Source organism: Eretmochelys imbricata, chromosome 4 (assembly GCF_965152235.1).
Source record: "Eretmochelys imbricata isolate rEreImb1 chromosome 4, rEreImb1.hap1, whole genome shotgun sequence".
Lineage (NCBI taxonomy): Eukaryota > Metazoa > Chordata > Testudines > Cheloniidae > Eretmochelys > Eretmochelys imbricata.
Window position 1 is genome coordinate 142,535,198 of NC_135575.1, and position 18,084 is coordinate 142,553,281.

Consider the following 18,084-nt stretch of genomic DNA (forward strand, 5'->3'; position numbering starts at 1 on the left):
CTGAGTACCAAGCCAGTCCCTTATTCACTACGCCACACTGCCTCTCCTTTGGCATAAAGCACTTTGAACTCTACAGAAGAAGAGTGGTTTTATCATTCTGATTCTCAGAGAGGTCTCTGTGACAATCAGGGTCCGGACTCCGCAGAGGGAAAGCAGGGGGTCTGAACCCCAAAGAATAAGTATTGAATCAGCTAATTTATAGTACAATAATATTGTATACAAAGTGTATCAAGTAAGGTATTATACAAAAACTGGTGACACGCTGGTCATGAATATATTTATGTGATGTACGGATGAATGGTGTGTTAAGAGTTATGTTATGTGCTGGAAATATGTTCCTACAATATGTTTGGGGGGCAGAGTTGATAAAGAAGCCTGTCTTACACAAAGGAATGTGCATTTACCTGTCTGGGTCAAGCTTTGTAAGCCCTGGACAATGGCAATACATTTACATATAAGGTAAACAAAGCAATCAAGCTAACAGGAGGTGGAGGAAACAGCGTAGTGAGCACATCGGGGGACAGAGTCTGCACCCCGGGACATCTTCCTGGCTCTCGAGGTCAAGACAATGGACTCTGGGAAATACCAGGGGAGCCAAAAGACATTCTAGTTATCTAGACCCTACGGGACGGCACCCTCTGATTCTGGGAATGTTGGATCCTCTTACCAGGAAAGGCTGGAGATGCTTTTAGCTTGACGGAAGTGAGCAAGCTGTTTAGACAAAGCCATAGCTTGCTAGGATCAAGTTTTGGGCACTACAAAACATGCTATTTTTGTTTGTTTTTAACCATACCCATTTCTTTTTCTCTTGCTTAGCATCACTTAAAACACTGTTTTTTATTAATACAGCGTTTTTCTTAGATTTACTGTAACCCATGCAGTACTGTTATATTGATGTAAAGAGTGAGTCTGCAGCTCAACTAATAGGTAGGTGTGGGTACCATCTCTTTGGAGACAGCAAAACGGAATTATTTCCAGGGGTGTCCAGTGAGAGGGACTGGACTCAACAGAGACATGTCTCTGGGGAACTCAGGAACTGGGGGTCCCTGATTGTTACTTGCCAGGCTAGGTGAAGATGGGCAGAGTCTCGAGGAGTTTGCTGGTGAAGCACAGACTGGTGTGGCAGGGGGCGGACACACAGTCTAACCTCCAGCAAAGCTCACCCCTTCTGACACAGTGGCTTAAGGCTCTGGGTTTCCTGAACAGAGCATCACAGTATCCTATTACTAAACTTTCAGTCTTTTCCAAGACATGTTCCAGTGCCTTTCCTGGTACATTATGAAACATCATCATAAATAATTCAAATGAATCCACAAATGGCAAACAGAGACCGAGTACATTTTTATCGCATGATCCTTTGGGTGTCCCCCCCCCCCGTTTGATTACGAGTGTTCACTTAGATCAACATTTTCAAATCTGGGTGTCAAATTCACCTGCTAGCTCCATATTTAGCTTGATTTGCACAGGTTCTGAGCCCCTGCTGCTCCCAGTGGTTGTGAGTGCTCAGTACTTTTGAGACGCCAAACCACCTTTATTTAGGTTTCTAACCATGGATTTAGGAGCCTAATCTTCAGGCAGCTGCATTTCAAAATGTTACCCTTGTTCCCTAGCTTTGCAAATTTCAGTCCTTTGCAACGGGCTCCCTTGCCAGGGGTGTGGATTAACAGGGATGCATAAGCAAGGATTCTAGTGCTATGCAGACAACTTTTACTGCTGCACTTTGACCCAAACTTTCAAGCCACCTAGTCAAGGGCCCTGGTGTGCAAAGATGCTGTGGATTGAGCACACGTGACACACTGGTGGGTAGGTTGCACTAAGATGCCACATTAGAGGCAGGGGAAGCAGTGTAATGCACACATAGAGAGGGTGGTGAATTAGGATTACAGATGGAACTGAAGTGTCAAGTTCATCTTCAAACCAGGATCTGAACCAGAACTTCCCCAAAGTTCCGGGAGACTGTTTGATCCTGGGGTGCTGGTGTGGACCCATTTCCAGGGAGGATCATATAAGTTATGGGGAGGAGACCTACTGGACTGCAGAGTCCCCCGGGGCATTACAGAAGGAGGTGACCGATACCCAGCCGAGGTGAGGAACAAGCAGCAGGAACAGAAGAAATGGGAGACCCTGCTTTCCACAGCAACGGAACACAAGGTATGATGAGAAACAGAAGAGAGATACTGTAAAAAGCAGCATTGTTTCCAGGGAACAAGGGCTTTCCATTCCCAGGATTCTGTGCAGCGTCAGGGGCTCCTTAAAGTAGGCAGTGAGGAATCTGCGGGATTGGCAAAGCGGGCGCTTAGCACACCAGAGGGGGAAAAGCAGGAGCCCATTAAAATGCTCCACTGACCTTCCTGGAACCCCTCATCTTGGGGTTTCTTAGCAATCGAGTTCACATGCAGCCCTGTGCCTCAAACACACAGGCTTAACCATTTGCACATGTTCAACAGCAGCTAAGAAGGCCAAACGGTTACGGAGCTGGGAAGCCTCATGTTCGGGAGCTGAGCTCAGAAATGGTGCCCTCTGGAGACCACAGTCTTCTCGACCGCATGGGCAGGGCTGGAATGCCAGCGAGCAGCACCAGACTGGCAGCTCGGGAAGGGGAAGCAGCAACATGTTCTTCCTTCGGCACCTCCCCTCGAGCGAGTCAAATCCCCCGGATTGTCGAAATCCCAGAAAACGCCACAGCCTGTCACTACCCACCCACAACTGGGTTTTCTGAAAACTCTGCCCTTTCAGATAACAGCCAGAGACAGAGGGTTGGTCCCCGCAGATCTGGCAGTCAGCAGCTGCTGCTGCTATAAACACTGCACCTCTGCTTCCAGCTCCACTGGTAGAACAAAGCCAATAAAAACTGAAACAGGCTGGAGTGGTCCTTTGTTTCCACAGGACGGAAATCCACCGCCTGTTTCTTTTCAGTGCAATGACCACTCTGCTGTTTTCCACCAGCGGGAGCAGTCAGAGTCTGGGGGCCACAGTGTGGGTGCAGGCAGAAAGAAGGAGCCTGAGCGATGGACCACCACAAAATTCTAGGCTGTGCCCTAAAGGCGCCCAGAAGGACTAGCCAGGAAAAGAGAGCGGCCTTGTACACTGGCATAGGACTCAGGAGACCTGGGTCCAGCTCCCAGCTCTACCCTGGCCTCCCTGTGTGACCTTGGGCCACTCAGTTTCTCGGATCCCCCATCTGTAAAGTGACAAGCACCTGTCTCATCTACTCAGGCAGTGTGCATCACTTTGGGGCAGGGTGCATCACTTGCTAGGTGTATGTACAGCACCCAGCCCAGCAGCGCCAGGGTCTTAGGAGGGACCCTCTAGGGGCTATTTGAATAGACCTGATAATAGGTTGCTGTAGATCTTTATTGTAGAGCAACAACCAACTGCTAACCAAGGGGACCTGTGTGAGGGCCAAAGGGATAATTCAGTATAGGGACGGGCTCAGCAAAGAAGCTACCTGCTGCTGCGGCAGCCAGGCCAAAGCAGAAGGGCCCAGACCATCAGCTCAGCATCAATTTTAAATGGTGAAGGAAACCCAAACTCAAGAATTGGCTGCCTGCCCCTTTAAGCTAACAGACACACACCAGACGTGAGTGCTCAGCTGCAGTGCTTAAGCCTGGGTCCTGACCTGGCCCTGGTGTTCTGGGCTAGTGCAGGGAAACTCCTCTTCTGCCCTAGCCCCACTCAGCACTGCCCCTCAGAAGAAGCTGGCAAGCCTTCTTAACTGGCCTGCTGCCTCCCTATTGATCAGTGTCTCCTCCTGGCCCTTGTAGGCCCGCAGAGGACTAAGTTTCATTGGTAGCCAGGCCTGAGTGGGTTTTCCTTAAGCAGGGGGATGCCAGGGCACTGATGCCTCCAGGAGAAGGCAGGGGAGGCCTGATAGACCCCTCGCACCCCACCCCGTCTTGTGTTCAAATGGAGGGAAGGAGGAGGAAACTGGGATCCTTTGTCCTGCTTTGGGGGACCAAACACCTGTCCCTACTCAGAGACACTGGAAGCGGCGAAAGGACAGGCCGCCGACCAGGTGCAATGTGCGTATTGCAGGGTCAGTACAGTTCACAATACATCGCAAAGCCCCACCCCCTGCCCCAAACCCATGCAACCCCAGCTGCATTCTGCTGCCAAAGAGATGGAGAAACCTAGTTTCTTTCTACCGCTATCACTCCTTCCCTACCTGAACAGGGATCAGGGGCTCCTTGTCGTCAATATCAATGAGGACCTCGTCTCTGGGGGTGAGGCTCACCTCATCTGCAAAGAGAAGAAGGGTGGATCTAACCAAGAAATTGATGCTTCACAGAACACAGAGGCCAGCAGCTTGAGGACCGACATGCTAACTTTATTATCTACTGAGATTCTGTCCATCTGATTCTTTAATGTTTTAATCCACCACCCTGTCACTGAGCAATTGATATACATTTATACACACATTGCCACTGTTTATGTAGGACCTACACTACGTTGTGCTTTGCTACTGGGCAAGTATCAATGGGAGTACCGCTAAAAGTATCTCACAAAACCACCAGCACAAATGGCACTAATTGGCTCCCTTTGATGACAATCTCAAAATTATTCACCAAACAATGAGACTTAACCACCTGTGGAACTCACTGCCACTAGGTATCACTGAGGCCAAGAGCCCAGCAGGATTCAAAAACAGGATTCAGCATTTTTACAGGAATAATGAGCGCATCCACAGTTACATTAACGCAAATAATAGAGAGAGAAACCCTGATGCTCCAGAGTATATCAACCTCTAACTAATAGGGGTCAGGAATAAATTTCCTCTAGGGGCAGGCTATTCTATAACTGTCCAGTAAGGGGTTTCTCACATCTTCCTCTGAAATAGCTAGGACTGACCACTGTCAGAGATGTACCTTGGAGTCTGATCCAATCTGGCAATTGCCCTGTTCATAAGTATTATTGCTCCCAACATACTGGTGGAAAATGTAAATCTGTGGCTTGCCCACCACGCACAATGGATCTATCGAGGGTACTTCTCTGGCCTCCATCACCTGAGCACCTTTCCGTGTTTAATGTATTTATCCTCACAATCCCCTGCAAGGAAGGAAAGTGCGATCATCCCACTGTTGCAGATGAGGAACTGAGGCACAAAGAGGCATCTCCTCAGCTGACTGATCAGGATTTCTCACTGCCCTTCCCTCTAGCTCTATCTGGCCTCAGACAGACTGAGTCTCCTTCTACGCTGTTCCTGATGAGACCCACCTGCTCTGACTACCAGGGTGAGTCAGCCCTGCACTGACCAAAACTCGGCATGCTGTCACGGGAGAACGGAGGCACAGGGTTCCAGGCTCAGCGTCTTGTGCTCTGTCCGCTCGACCGGAGTGTCTCCTGCTTCCCTCAGTGGTTGAAACAGGGAAGGGAGGAGGACAAAGGAGCAAGCCTCTCCCCTCCAGTACCTGGCTGTTCCTCGGGGGTGTCGGTCTCCTCTCTGTACGGGTTGCAGTAGAACTCCTCAAGGGACTGGATGGTGCACTGACCCACCACGGGCTTTCGGCCAAACTGCCTGTTGTCGATGACTTTGATGATGACAGGAGGGCAGTACAGAGCTTCCTTGGGTAGGCGCTGCAGCGAGGGAAGCACACACTGAGCATTGTGTGGCTGGGGAGAGGGGCAAAGGACAGCTTCCCTGCGTCTGGCAGAAGCACATGGAATAAACCCGCGGGCAGACTGGAGCTAAAGCTGGGCTCCTTTATGCTCTCCTCAAGCTCCACCCACAAACCCAAGCCCCACCCACAGTCCCAGAAGGGCTGGGTGTTGCTGCTAACGTGCGCAGCAGATAACCAACCATGCGGTGGTTCAGACTGTCCTCATTAGACACCTGAGTTAACAGTGTGGAGCTGGGCAGAGGCTGTTCACACCCCTCTGAGCCGCTGGGGCAAATGTTGCCTTTAACTGTACCCTGTGCAATGCCGCCAAAGGGGAGTATACATCAGGGCAAAGTGTCACTCATCGGCTCTCTCTGCAGACAGAGGCAGGCGGGTCACACTGGGAAAACAGGCTAGCAAGACTCTCAGTCTCTCAGAAGAAAACCGATTCAGCAGGGGTCTGAGCACCTCCTGAAAGACATGGAGAGCCCTCAACCTGCCATGTCAGGACCAAGTCCTGCTCCCTTTCAACTCAATGGGCTAAACCCCAACTGATTTTAATGGTAGCGGAAGCCGCCCCTGACAGTCATGTCAGAGCTCCTCACTAGAGGCTTGGGCCCTGATCCTCTAAGGATCCCCTGGATTTCAGTTGGAATGAGGCACCAGAATAACTCTGAGGGTCTGATTCTTATCCGAACTCACAGCCTCACGTCACTGCATTTTAACCCTGCAGCAAAGGGCTATGGAGCATGGTTAGTATCCACGGTTCCTTGCCTGACATTCAGCAAAGCTATTCCAGCTGCTTACAGGCTGACTAACTTTGGGGTGGAATATGAGTTTACTGCAGAGCTGCAATTCAGAATCACAGACTGGGGTGGTAGGTCATTAGATCCTCTTGCTGATAAAACGACAGCAACTCCCCAGTCTCCTTATTCTAGGAGCACGCGTGAGCCTAAGCAATCAAGGACGGGAATACAGATCCGCCCCCATCTTGGCTGAGCTTGCTGCAGTCTCCCCCGGGAAGAGGGTGGCCTCATTCCCACTGGGAATGGCTCCGCTATTCGGAGCTAAAAGGTGGGCAGCCTGGAAGGCAGACACGCTGGTTAACCCAGTGGAGTGCTGCGGGGCAGGAGGTGCAGCCATAGCTCTGTGAGCCAGGTGGCAGGTGCGCAGCGAGGGAGCCCTCACCACTTCCATGAAGAGCACGCAGATATCGAAGTTGGGGTTCTTCTTGACGTTCTTGATGACGCAGGACTGGACCGTCTGGCCTCCGCACTCCACCTGGAGGCTGGGGGAGGTGATGCTGGCCAGCTGATAGCTCTTCAGGTTCCTCAGCCCCCAGGCCAAGATCTGCAGGATGAAGAGACAAGAGGAGATGAGGAAGGACACCGGGATGAGGGGAGGCGGTGACAGCAGATGACAGATAAGAAGCCAGGCTGAGCCTAGACCTTGTCTACACTGCGTTTTTTGCACTGATATAGCTACACCAGGAACCCCCCACCACCCCCAAGGACCTGATTTTCCTCTCTCTCCAGCTGGGGAAGAGGAGAGTCTAATTCTGAAGGGCTGCCCTGAACACAGAGCGAACTGTCCCCTTTCAGGGTAGTTGTGGCCAAGGGCCAGTTTGCCCTGTTCTAAGGGTTTAAGCCTCTTTGAGGCTAAGCATTCTGGGACTCCTCTTTCTCCCAAAAAGATCACATGGCTAAGCTGAAGCAGGAGGTCCTGCTGGGAAATAAGGTCAGGTGGCAGTCATGTGACAGGACTACATGATAAAAGGGAAGCCCGTGGGCCAGTTGAGGCAGTGCTCAGAGGGGGAGGAAGGCTTTAAGACTAGGCGCCCTCTCCTGGGAAAACCACTCTTCAGCAGCAGCCCCCTGTTGTAAGGGTCTATGATGCACAGTTGTGCAGGTCAGATTCGATCTAGTCGCGGGCAGCTGTTAGCCAGGATATTCCCCTATTCATTCTGCCCCACCGAGCCGCTCACCTCAATGGCAGTGCGCTGGAGCACTGGTTTGATCCCTTGAGGAACCATGTAAATGTTGGGCTCCCGCTGGGGTGGAGGGTAGGGCAGGTCCGAGTCTGCAGACTGCAGGGGGATATTGAAGGAGAACATCAGCTCAGGTTGTTACAGACCACAGATCACGTGCCTCCTATCACCGCACTTTCCCCTAGCGCCCATCACCGCACAGGGAACAAATTTCAGAGTCTGCTAGCTCCTAGTCAGAGAGAAGGGCTGATGGGGAGAAATGTCACATGCAAACCACTTCTCTCCCCCTGCCCCAGTGTCGGGAGCAAACAATAACCTACTGTTACATGTTGGTTTTTGTTCCCTAGGTCTTTAAAGGGATCGCTTGCCCACCACTGAAATGCAGCCACTTCTGCAGGAAACAACGACATCCATTCTATGCCAGCCATGCTGCCCCATAGTCTAGGAGAAGAAAGGAAGACTAAGGGATCCACTGGAACTGCAGTGGGGGGGTGGATTGAGATAGGTCAGCGGTTCTCAAACTGTGGGTCAGGACCTCAAAGTGGGTCACAACCCCCTTTGAATGGGGTTGCCAGAGCTGGCTTAGTCTTGCTGGGGCCCAGGGCTGAAGCCTGAGCCCCACTACCCAGGGCCGAAGCCAAAGCCCAAGGGCTTCATCCCTGGGAGGCAAGACTCAGGTTGCAGGCCCCCTGCCTCAGTGGGGCTCAGGCTTTGGCCCCCCACCCAGGGCAGTGGGGCTTGGGCAGGCTCAGGCTTCTGTCCCCGCTCCCAGAGTTCTGCAGTAATTTTTGTTGTCAGAAGGGGGTTGTGGTACAATGAAGTTTGAGAACCCCTGAGACAGGTAGAGTGTAATTCCTTGCATTGGAACGAGAGCTGGACACTGGAGCGCTGGTTCCTCCTGACCTTGATCTCTGAGTTCAGAGTCACCAAAAATGGGAATGCAAGCAAAATCTCTAAAAATGTGCCCCTCAACTGAGGGCAGTTGGAACTAATTTAGAAGGCCGTGATTCTTTCCAGGCTTCAGTATTATTGCATTAAATTAAGCGGATATATATATATTTCAAGTATAGGATTGGGTCAGATTTATATATTTAAAGTACTACACAGAAATTTTTCTTGGTGGCATATTGGATAGATTGTACACTGAGCTGTGATTTTCATTGGCAACTGCTGGTGGCTGCCAAATCAAAGCAGCTTGTTAGCTGAAGACTTTGCTCATTCCATTCTGGGGCAGGCAGGATGGTGGGAGCATCTGGCTTTCAACACAGGGCAGATAGTAAATATGTCCCCAACCACCCCATCCCTGAGTGTCTTGGGCATATACACGGTCGGCCAGGCTTACAACCTGGAGACATGCAATCATTTCATGGGCAAAGATCAAGGTCTGCTCCTGAGAAGCACTGAGCACCCTCAACTTTTGAATGGGAGCCGGTTGGTGCTCAGCTCCTCTGGAAATCAAGGCACTTATTTAGGTGCGTGACTTTAGTACCTGGCACTCTGACCTCCACCATTTCCAGAGAATCTTCGTTAGCTGTCACTAGTAGAAGGGCTTTTATCCTCGTTGGAACAGTCACTAAGGGGCAGCACGGTAACATGCAGCCCAATTCAGGAAATCACCTAAGTACATGATTAACATTAAGCACCTGCTTAAGTCCATCCTTGTTTAGCTAAGCACCTGCTTAATTTTAAGCAGGTGCTTAAGTTGCATTGATTTCAGTTGGATTTAAAGACATGCTCACCTGTCCTAAAGCGTATGCTTGAAGCTAAGCATCTTGAAAAGTGCTTTGCTGAATCAGACCCTTCCCCCATTAGGTTTTAGTCATCCCTCACTTTGAGAAAGCTCTGGAAAGAGATTCCAGTTGTACGGGTAAAGCTGAGGGGTAGAATGGTTAGTGGCTGGACCGTCAGAGGCAGTGAGCATGTGCAGCTCCCATTGAACTCAACAGGAACTACTGCTCCTCTGAAGTTCTGATCAAAAGTGACTTGTCCAGGCTGAACGACAGAGCTGGGAATGGAACCCAGGAGTCCGGATGCCTCGCATCCAATGCGGCACTCTCTCGCCCTGAACCTGAGATGAGAGAAGAAGCCGTAAGTGGAAGATTGTGCCAGGGCCTGCCTCACAACAGGAGGAAAAATAATCTAAAGACCCTAGAAGAGTAAAACGAAGAGGAAAGTATTGCCTGCTTATTTGAAAGTAGAGCTGAGCAGCCCGAGAGCAAGCCAGTTACCTGGAACCAGGCAAACTCAGGGGCTTTGGGTGAGTTTATTGAGTTTTCAGATTTTGAACTCAAAATCTGACAGCAAAATTAGGGGAAGGGAAACAAACCCATGAATTACAGAATAACTGGCTAAGCCCACTGGCAAAGTGATAGCGCTGGAGTTTGGCAGAGCAGTGCCTGAAATGTCAGTAGGTGAGTGGTGGTAGCCAAGTCCCTAAAAATCCAACAATTCCGTCTGGTGAGAACAGGTTTCCCATCCAACACTGTTTGCAAGGCTGCGCCAGCTGCTGAAGCTACAAGCACTTTGACCTTTAACCTCTGTCAGGAGCAGGTGGAGAGAAAAGATCAGTGAGCAGGTCAAGGGTGGGCATCTGGGGAAAGGGGTTACAGAGCCATGGGCAGGGCACAGGCAGTCACCAAACAGAGCTTCCCCTCTTTTCCATCCATCGGAAGAAGCAGGTGTGAAAAGCATCAAGGCAGGATTTGCTGACAGGCTGGGGCAGTTTTAATGCGGGAGATTGCAGGGACTTGACTTTTGCATTGGAACATGCAGCAAAGTCCTATGCAGGAGGAGACGTCTTGGGAAGCAGATGCAGATCAGGCCTGACAGAGACAAGGCAATTCACTTCCCTTTCCGTCAACTCTCCATTGGTGTACAATTGGCCCAAGTTATTTCACTGCAGCTGTAATCAATTTACACCACCAGGGAATCTGGCCCACTGACACCAATGGAGCTACACCAATTTACACCCATTTACACCCCAGTGACTCCAGTGGAGCAATATCAATTTACACCAGGTGGGAGTCTGGTCCATTGACTTGGATCGAGCAACTCTGATTTACAGTCGCTGGTGATCTGACCCACAACTCCAATGGCACAATGCCAGGTTACACCAGTTTGGCTCCAGCTCCACCATTATCACCATGGGCCTGGCTCTCCCATAGCCATTGGGAGGCCATTTACACAGGCCATGTGGGTGAGAAAACTCCCCAGAGGAAGGGCCGTGGAGAATTCAGCAGACATGAGTGCTGTCATTGGGTGTTTCACAAGGCGGCTCGGCTGACTGGTCTGGGCAGGCCAGACAGTCTATCCAGTGGGGAAGGAGCTGGTTTCCACACTGGGAAGCTCTGTTGGGACTTTGCTTAGTCCCCAGCCATGTGCAGAGAGGAACGGGAGGGTCAAGGGTTGGAGACTGAATGGTACCCATTGCAGGAGCCCTTCGTAGAAGAAGGCAGGTGTGCCCAGCTGTGGAGCGCCAATCCCAGAAATGGCCGTGGGGGAGAAAAAGCAAAGAGATGGTTACATTTCCCTGGCAGAGTTCAGTTCAGCGCCTGCAAAGCATGAGGGTAAGTCCCTCTCCTCCAGAGAGGAAGCACCAAGCCCAGGGGTATTTGGCGCTGGGGGAAAGAGCTGGATTGAAAACAGAGCTGATCAAAACTCTAACATCGGAAAATGCTGATTAGACAGAAGTGAAACATTCTGCAAGAATGGGGCTACCAGTTTCCCGGGCTGGCTGGCTCCCTGGGTGGCCAGCTCCCTGGGCTACCAGTTTCCCCACCAGTATTTCCAAAACAGAACCTTGTGGAATTTCTGTTCCAGCTGTTTGGGGATTTTGTCCTGATTCGGGATGAAAACCCAGAACTTTCCCCAAGATGGAAGTTCTGTTTCCAAGCAGTGCCCTACCCTGCCTTTGAGAGGGGGAGAAGGGAATCTCCACAACCTAGTCAGCTCTTTGGCCTGTCTGCCGAGGCTGCTGAAAAAGGAAACCAAGAGTGGTGATGTGGGCTGGCACGGTTTCATCCCTGGTGCAAGCAGGTGCAGCTGTTCAGCCCAGCAGAGTTGCACATACTTGCACTGGGGCTGAACAGAGCCACGTGAAAATGCAACCCACTCTAGTGTGGGGTAACCAGGAGGTTACCCCATACTACAAAAAGCGAACCCAGGACCTAGGGATCCAATGGCATGAACCTTGATTGACTAAGTGACAGGATCAGGTCTGTTAATTGAGGCATGCATAACTCTAACTCCTCTTGCAACTAGAGATGGGCCCAAACCAGATCTAAAGATCACCCAGACTTTTGGGGAAAGTCCTGATCCAGGCCTGATCTCTATAACGGGCCAGAACCAAATCACCAGACCCAGGGACACCCATGTTTTGGAACAGTTACGATTTGGGACCAAGCTGTGTGTCTGGCCTTAATTGCTGCAGCGGGTCGAAGGCAGCCCAACTGACCCAAACACTCCACATCTTGGGGATTGTCAATCTAAACTTCACAGCTTGAACTGCTCTCCAGCTACCACCATCTTGCAACTTCCCAAACCCCTCGCACCCGTCAGCACCTCACTAAGGATGGAATTCACCCCAGGGCAGGTGCCCAGCACAAAGCCCAGGCATCACTTAGGACCCACTTAAGAATTAAGGGTGCAGAAGCATCACGCCAGTCCTCCGCACCAGAGTGAATTTCACCCTACTTGCCTTGGTGTTAGAAAACTGTCCCAGATCAGGCACAAAATCCACATACCTATCTTTCCTCAGGTGACTAATAGAAGTAAAAAGCTAATGCTATTCATTGGCCTCACCCATCAAAACGATCGCTTGCCCGTGTTGGGCAGAATTTCAATTAAAATCATAACTAAATATATGGGGAAGAGACGAACAACTCTGCAGACACGGTAAGCTCACCTCATCCAGACTGGCGGACAGCTCGCTCTGGAGGAGGAAGAGAGAAAGGACATTAAAATATCATTATCTAACACACTCACACATGCACGCTCTGCACCGCAGGAAACATCCTGCAGCTGTTTGGAAATAAGCCCCTTTTTGAAAGTAATGCTGATGTCATGGCTCAGGGCAATACAGGCAACGATGCATCTGAGAGCCAGTCGCTCTTACAGCTAGCTGCCTAGCGTAATGCACGTGTAACAGGGTGGCTTGGTTTTAAGGGCTGGAGGGCCTGGGCCAGCCAACCCTGATTACAAAGGAAACACACCTGGGTCGGATCAGGGGCTTCCTTATAAAGAGCAGCAGGACAGCGTGGGCTCTGGCTGCCCGGGAGAGGAAGTCAAAGCTAGCGCTCCGGCCAGAAAAGGATCCGGGCAGAGCTAGGGCTCTGTGTGCAGCAGAAGCACCAGCGCTGAGTGTAACCCTTCGTGTTACGGTTAGGGACTTTGATTGGCATGCTGAGGATTGCGTGAACCATTTCTGTTATTAAACCAGCCTGAGGTGGGGGTGCTTTGAGCCAGAAGAGAGACTGTGTGGAGTTCCTACAGGGTTCACAAAAGGAGGCTAACAGGGAGGAGTAGGGTGCCTGGCCACAAGGTCTCTGTGGTGCCCTGCTACCAATTTCACAGGTGATTAAAACATTCTGCTCCCAGGGTCCAATTTGTTGTGTCCTTACCTACTGGCCATCTCGCCCCTAGCTCAGTCCCTCTCTCCCTTTAGGTAGGGAGTCCACAGGCCCCCAGCTGTTAGTAAGTTGTCCTACTGCACAAGGCCAGTGCAGCTGTGGGATTCCTAGATAGGGCAGGAGGGCCATGGACGGGTCTCAGAGCTGAAGAGAGAGGTGACCCCATACATGTAGAGCACGGCCATCATTCGCTGATATTTTATCTGCTCAGAATAGAGCTGGTACAAAAAAAATTCATTTGAATATTTGTCTAATGAAAACTTGCCTTTTTCACAACTCAAAACTTTGTGAAAAGTTTTAATTTCCCTGAACTAGTTCATTTTCTCATCAAAAATGAAAATCTCCGCATTTCAAACATGTAACTTTTTTCTATGTGTCCCTTTCTCCCACTTTTCCCCTTATGTCTTTTCACCTCTGAGCACCATAGAATAAATATCGAGGGTCTGAGGGGTTTTTGTAGGGCTGTCAATCGCAGTTAATTCACACGATTAACTTAAAATTATTAATCATGATTTTAAAAAATTAATCGCAGTTTTAACCACACTGTTAAACAATAGAATACCAATTGAAATTTATAAAATATTTTGGATGTTTTTCTACATTTTAAAATATATTTATTTCAATTACAACACAGAATACAAAGTGTACAGTGCTCACTTTATATTATTTTTATTACAAATATTTGCACTGTAAAAATGATAAACAAAAGAAAAAGTATTTTTCAATTCACCTCATACAAGTACTGTAGTGCAATCTCTATCGTGAAAGTGTAACTTACAAATGTAGAATTTTTTTTGTTACATAACTGCACTCAAAAACAAAACAATGTAAAACTTTAGAGCCCACAAGTCCACTCAGTCCTACTTCTTGTTCAGCCAATCGCTCAGTCAAACAAGTTTGTTTACATTTACAGGAGATAATGTTGCCCGCTTCTTATTTACAATGTCACCCAGAAAGTGAGAACAGGCATTTGTGTGGCACTTTTGTAGCCAGCATTGCAAGGTATTCACGCGCCAGAAATTCTAAACATTCGTATGCCCCTTCAAGCTTCAGCCACCACTCCGGAGGACATGCTTCCATGATGATGACGTTCATTAAAAAAAAAGTGTGTTAATTAAATTTGTGACTGAACATCTTGGGGGAAAATTGTATGTCCCCTGATCTGTTATACCAGTCTCGGATGCTGACCCAGCACATGCGGTTCATTTTAAGAACATTTTCACTGCAGATCTGACAAAATGCAAAGAAGGTACTAATGTGAGATTTCTAAAAATAGCTACAGCACTCAACCCAAGGTTTAAGAATCTAAAGTGCCTTCCAAAATCTGAGAGGGACAAGGTGTGGAGCAGGCTTTCAGAAGTCTTAAAAGAGCAACACTCTGATGCGGAAACTACAGAACCCGAACCACCAGTAAAGAAAATCAACCTTCAGCTGGTGGCGGAAGATAATAAAAGCCAACATGCGTCAGTCTGCACTGCTTTGGATCGTTATTGAGCAGAACCCATCATCAGCATGGAAGCATGTCCTCTGGAACGGTGGTCAAAGCATGAAGGGACATATGAATCCTTACCACATCTAGCATATAAATATCTTGTGACACCGGCTACAACAGTGCCATATCAATGCCTGTTCTCACTTTCAGGTGACGTTGTAAACAAGCAGCGGGCAGCATTATTTCCTGCGACTGTAAACAAACTTGTTCGTCTGAGCGACTGGCTGAACAAGAAGTAGGACTGAGTGAATTAAAGTTTTACATTGTTTTATTTTTGAGTAGAGTTATTTTTTTGTATATAATTCTACATTTGTAAATTCAACTTTCACGATAAAGACATTGCACTACAGTACTTATATTGGGTGAATTGAAATATACTAATTCTTTTGTTTCTTTTCTACAGTGAAAATATTTGTAATAAAAATAAATACAAAGTAAGCACTGTGCACTTTGTATTCTGTGTTGTAATTGAAATCAATATATTTGAAAATGTAGAAAACATCCACAAATATTTAAATTAATGGTATTCTATTATCATTTAACAGCATGATTAATCATGCAATTAATCATGATTAATGTTTTTAATCACTTGACAGCCCTACTTTTCTTTTTCCACTCTAACTTTTTCAAAATTTCCTCAACTTTAGAAAAGCTACAAAATAGCCAACAGAAAAAGGAAACACTGTAATTCTGCTACTCCTCTACCTTTTCAAAGTTAGAGAAGTTTTGAAGCTTTACAAGTGGCAGAGTTAGTTTCATTTTTTCCTTTTGCTGCTCTGTAACTTCACAAAAAGTGGAGAAGTTTTTAACAATTTTAGAGTAGCAAAATGAGAAGTTGAGGGGGTGGGGTAGAACTAACAATTTAGGGGAAAATAAAATCTTGGACATCATGTATTTAATTGCACTTAGTGGCAAGAAGGAAAAAGATGGGAAGGAGATAAATGAAGATTCAAAGTTTTGAACATTTACCAAAGAAGTCAGAAAAATGACAACTTGCTCTGTTTAAACCTCCTGAAATGGAACCAACTTTGAAATTTCAAATTTTTCCAAAAGCATTTGTTCATTTTCTGGCTAGCTCTCCTGTGTAGCATGAGACACATTACGCCTGTATCTGTTTTCAGGGTGAAACCTGGCTGTCCATGCTCAGACTATGAAAACATTCCATGTAGCTTCACCCGGCCTCCTCCATCCCAAGCCCCCTCTTGCCAACTTGTTCCAAGGCGGAAGAAGGGCGGGTGTAGCAGGAGTGTATAAAGGGCAGAGAGGATGGTGGGTGGGTGAGGATGGCAGTGGGGGCAGGAGCAGCAGGTGGTAGGTAGGGTAGATGGAGCCTGCCAGGCCAAGGAGGGGGTGAAAGGCGGCTGTGCTGATGGGGATGCCACAACCCTTTGATGTGGGGGCTGTGCTGCGGCGCCGTTAACATGGCATGTTGCGATGAAAGGGTTAAACCCAGCCATCGCTAGAACCCGGGGGGCCCGGGCTGCAGAGGCCAGCAGCCGGCAGACAGGGAGCAGGAATCTCTCTGGCATCTCTCAGAGACATACACCACCGCTCTGGGGACGGCTCGCAGGGCTCCAAGCCTGGGGGCTGAGCTCCACAGTCAAGGGAACGTCAGCAGTGAAATCAATCTGAGCAGGACGGATCACAGGAGCCTGACTCAGGCAAAGCTCCTAGGACATTAAGGGAGTTTGCTAGAGCTGGGGCTTGGGGATCTGGACCATTGGGGGAGTGTTTCAGGCCCTCAGAGTAGTCACTGTGATGCAAGCTTTACCTCGAAGCCAGGGAGATGGTGAACAGCCGGCTGTGGAGAGCAAAACACAAACCGTCAGTGGATGATCCCTGCATTGTCACCAGAGAGCCCCTGCTCTGTTCTCTGCGAGAACATTCACACCCTCGCAGCCAGGTCCTGCTCCCAGCAACGCCAACTGACTTCCCAGGCCTCTGGGGACCTACGGTAAGGCCACATCCCTGGGCGGGTCATTGTTTGTGGGGACTGAATGTGGGACGGCCGGATCAGAGCACACGAGTCTCTGCTGGCTGAGCTACAGAAGCTGGCTCTGTTAAGGTCAAGCCTTTAGAGACTCGTATGCACCTATGTGGCCCGGCCGCTGTGTAAGCATGGGCTGCGCTATCACGATACCTGCCTCATCTCTGGAGACGTTAACACACGGCAAGGCCAATGAGTGTCAAATTCGGTGTCCTCCATCAGCCCCACACAACCATCCCCCAACCAATTCCCTCTTTCTCTACTGGCAGCCACTCACCCACGCTGTTCTTTCCGGCCAGAAATGTTACCTTGGCGCTTGCCAAGGTCAATAGCTCTCGCTGGCCAGCTGGCTTGGGGTGCCCACGCACTGGGCAGCCTGTCTCATTCCCCAAGGTGTTTTTCCCTACCACACAGCTCCTCCTTGCTTCTTCCACTGTCTGCCACGCAGGAGCCTACCCTATGTGGGAGGTGCCCTGTACCCACCCACAGCCCCAAGCTACTGATAATGCCAAACTCTGGTAATGAGGACATCACAAGTGCAGACCCCGAGCTCTAGAACAGCAGGGCCTGAATGTCCCGCGTCTCCCGCTTAGATCCTGGAGCAGGAGGGAGAGAGAAGCAGCAGGGGGAGGGAGGAGAGAACTCAATGAGCGACCTTAACATTTCCTGGGGAAGCAGCCACTTCCCTCGCCTTCCATCCCACGCACTCTCCTGGCACTGGGACAATCTGGGGAGCAGCCAAACCCGGGTGAGTGGAACAGCACATGGAGGTGAAGACGGCGCGGGGGCGGCCTGCACATGGTGGGGGGTAAGATAAGCACGTATGGGGCCAAAGAAGAGTCTCTCCCAACTGGTCTGGGGCCAAAGACCAGTCGCTTTCCCATCAGCTTGTTAAAGGAGAGACACTTGACTTGGACGCTTGCTGCTCAGCCTGCTCTTCCCATCTCTACATACAAACCCTCCAGAAGCTCATTCTAGGCTCCCAGGGTGAGCCCTGCAACTGTGGGGAGCATCCACTGTGTTCTCCATGCAGCACAAAGGAGCCAAATCCCAGCTCAGCCCTAGTTCTAGAGCCGCGAGCAACGCCTCCACAGTCTGAGCTGGACTCTTCCAGAGTCAGAGAGACTGAGGTAGGGGCACCGGGCAGCCAATGCTCTGGTTTCACAAAAGTCGAATGAAGGAACCGCTGGCCTCAAATGGCAGGAAGTGCCTCCCTTCAGGTGGCTGCTGGGCTAGACAGCAGCAGCCCCGCCTAAATGTGGCAACCAAGACGGGAAAGGAACCACTGAGATGACCTGTGCCCTTGGAATATCCTGCATCTGTTAAAGCTGGTTGCAGGCAACTGGAGAGCTATTTTAGCCAGCAAACTGGCCCGTATGGACTGGCCCAAATTG

General features: G+C 49.6%; 1 protein-coding gene across 1 annotated transcript in view; it reads right to left on the reverse strand.

Moving 5' to 3' along the window:
- DYSF (dysferlin) overlaps positions 1 to 18,084 on the reverse strand; it is a 300,841-nt gene that overhangs the window by 91,597 nt on the left and 191,160 nt on the right. The window contains exons 35-41 of the mRNA XM_077816190.1: positions 16,475 to 16,504; positions 12,488 to 12,514; positions 11,008 to 11,049; positions 7,582 to 7,683; positions 6,786 to 6,947; positions 5,409 to 5,574; positions 4,166 to 4,239 (exon numbers count right to left, since the gene is read on the reverse strand). Coding sequence (XP_077672316.1) covers positions 4,166 to 4,239; positions 5,409 to 5,574; positions 6,786 to 6,947; positions 7,582 to 7,683; positions 11,008 to 11,049; positions 12,488 to 12,514; positions 16,475 to 16,504 — 603 coding nt within the window. The remainder of the gene's footprint in view (positions 1 to 4,165; positions 4,240 to 5,408; positions 5,575 to 6,785; positions 6,948 to 7,581; positions 7,684 to 11,007; positions 11,050 to 12,487; positions 12,515 to 16,474; positions 16,505 to 18,084) is intronic.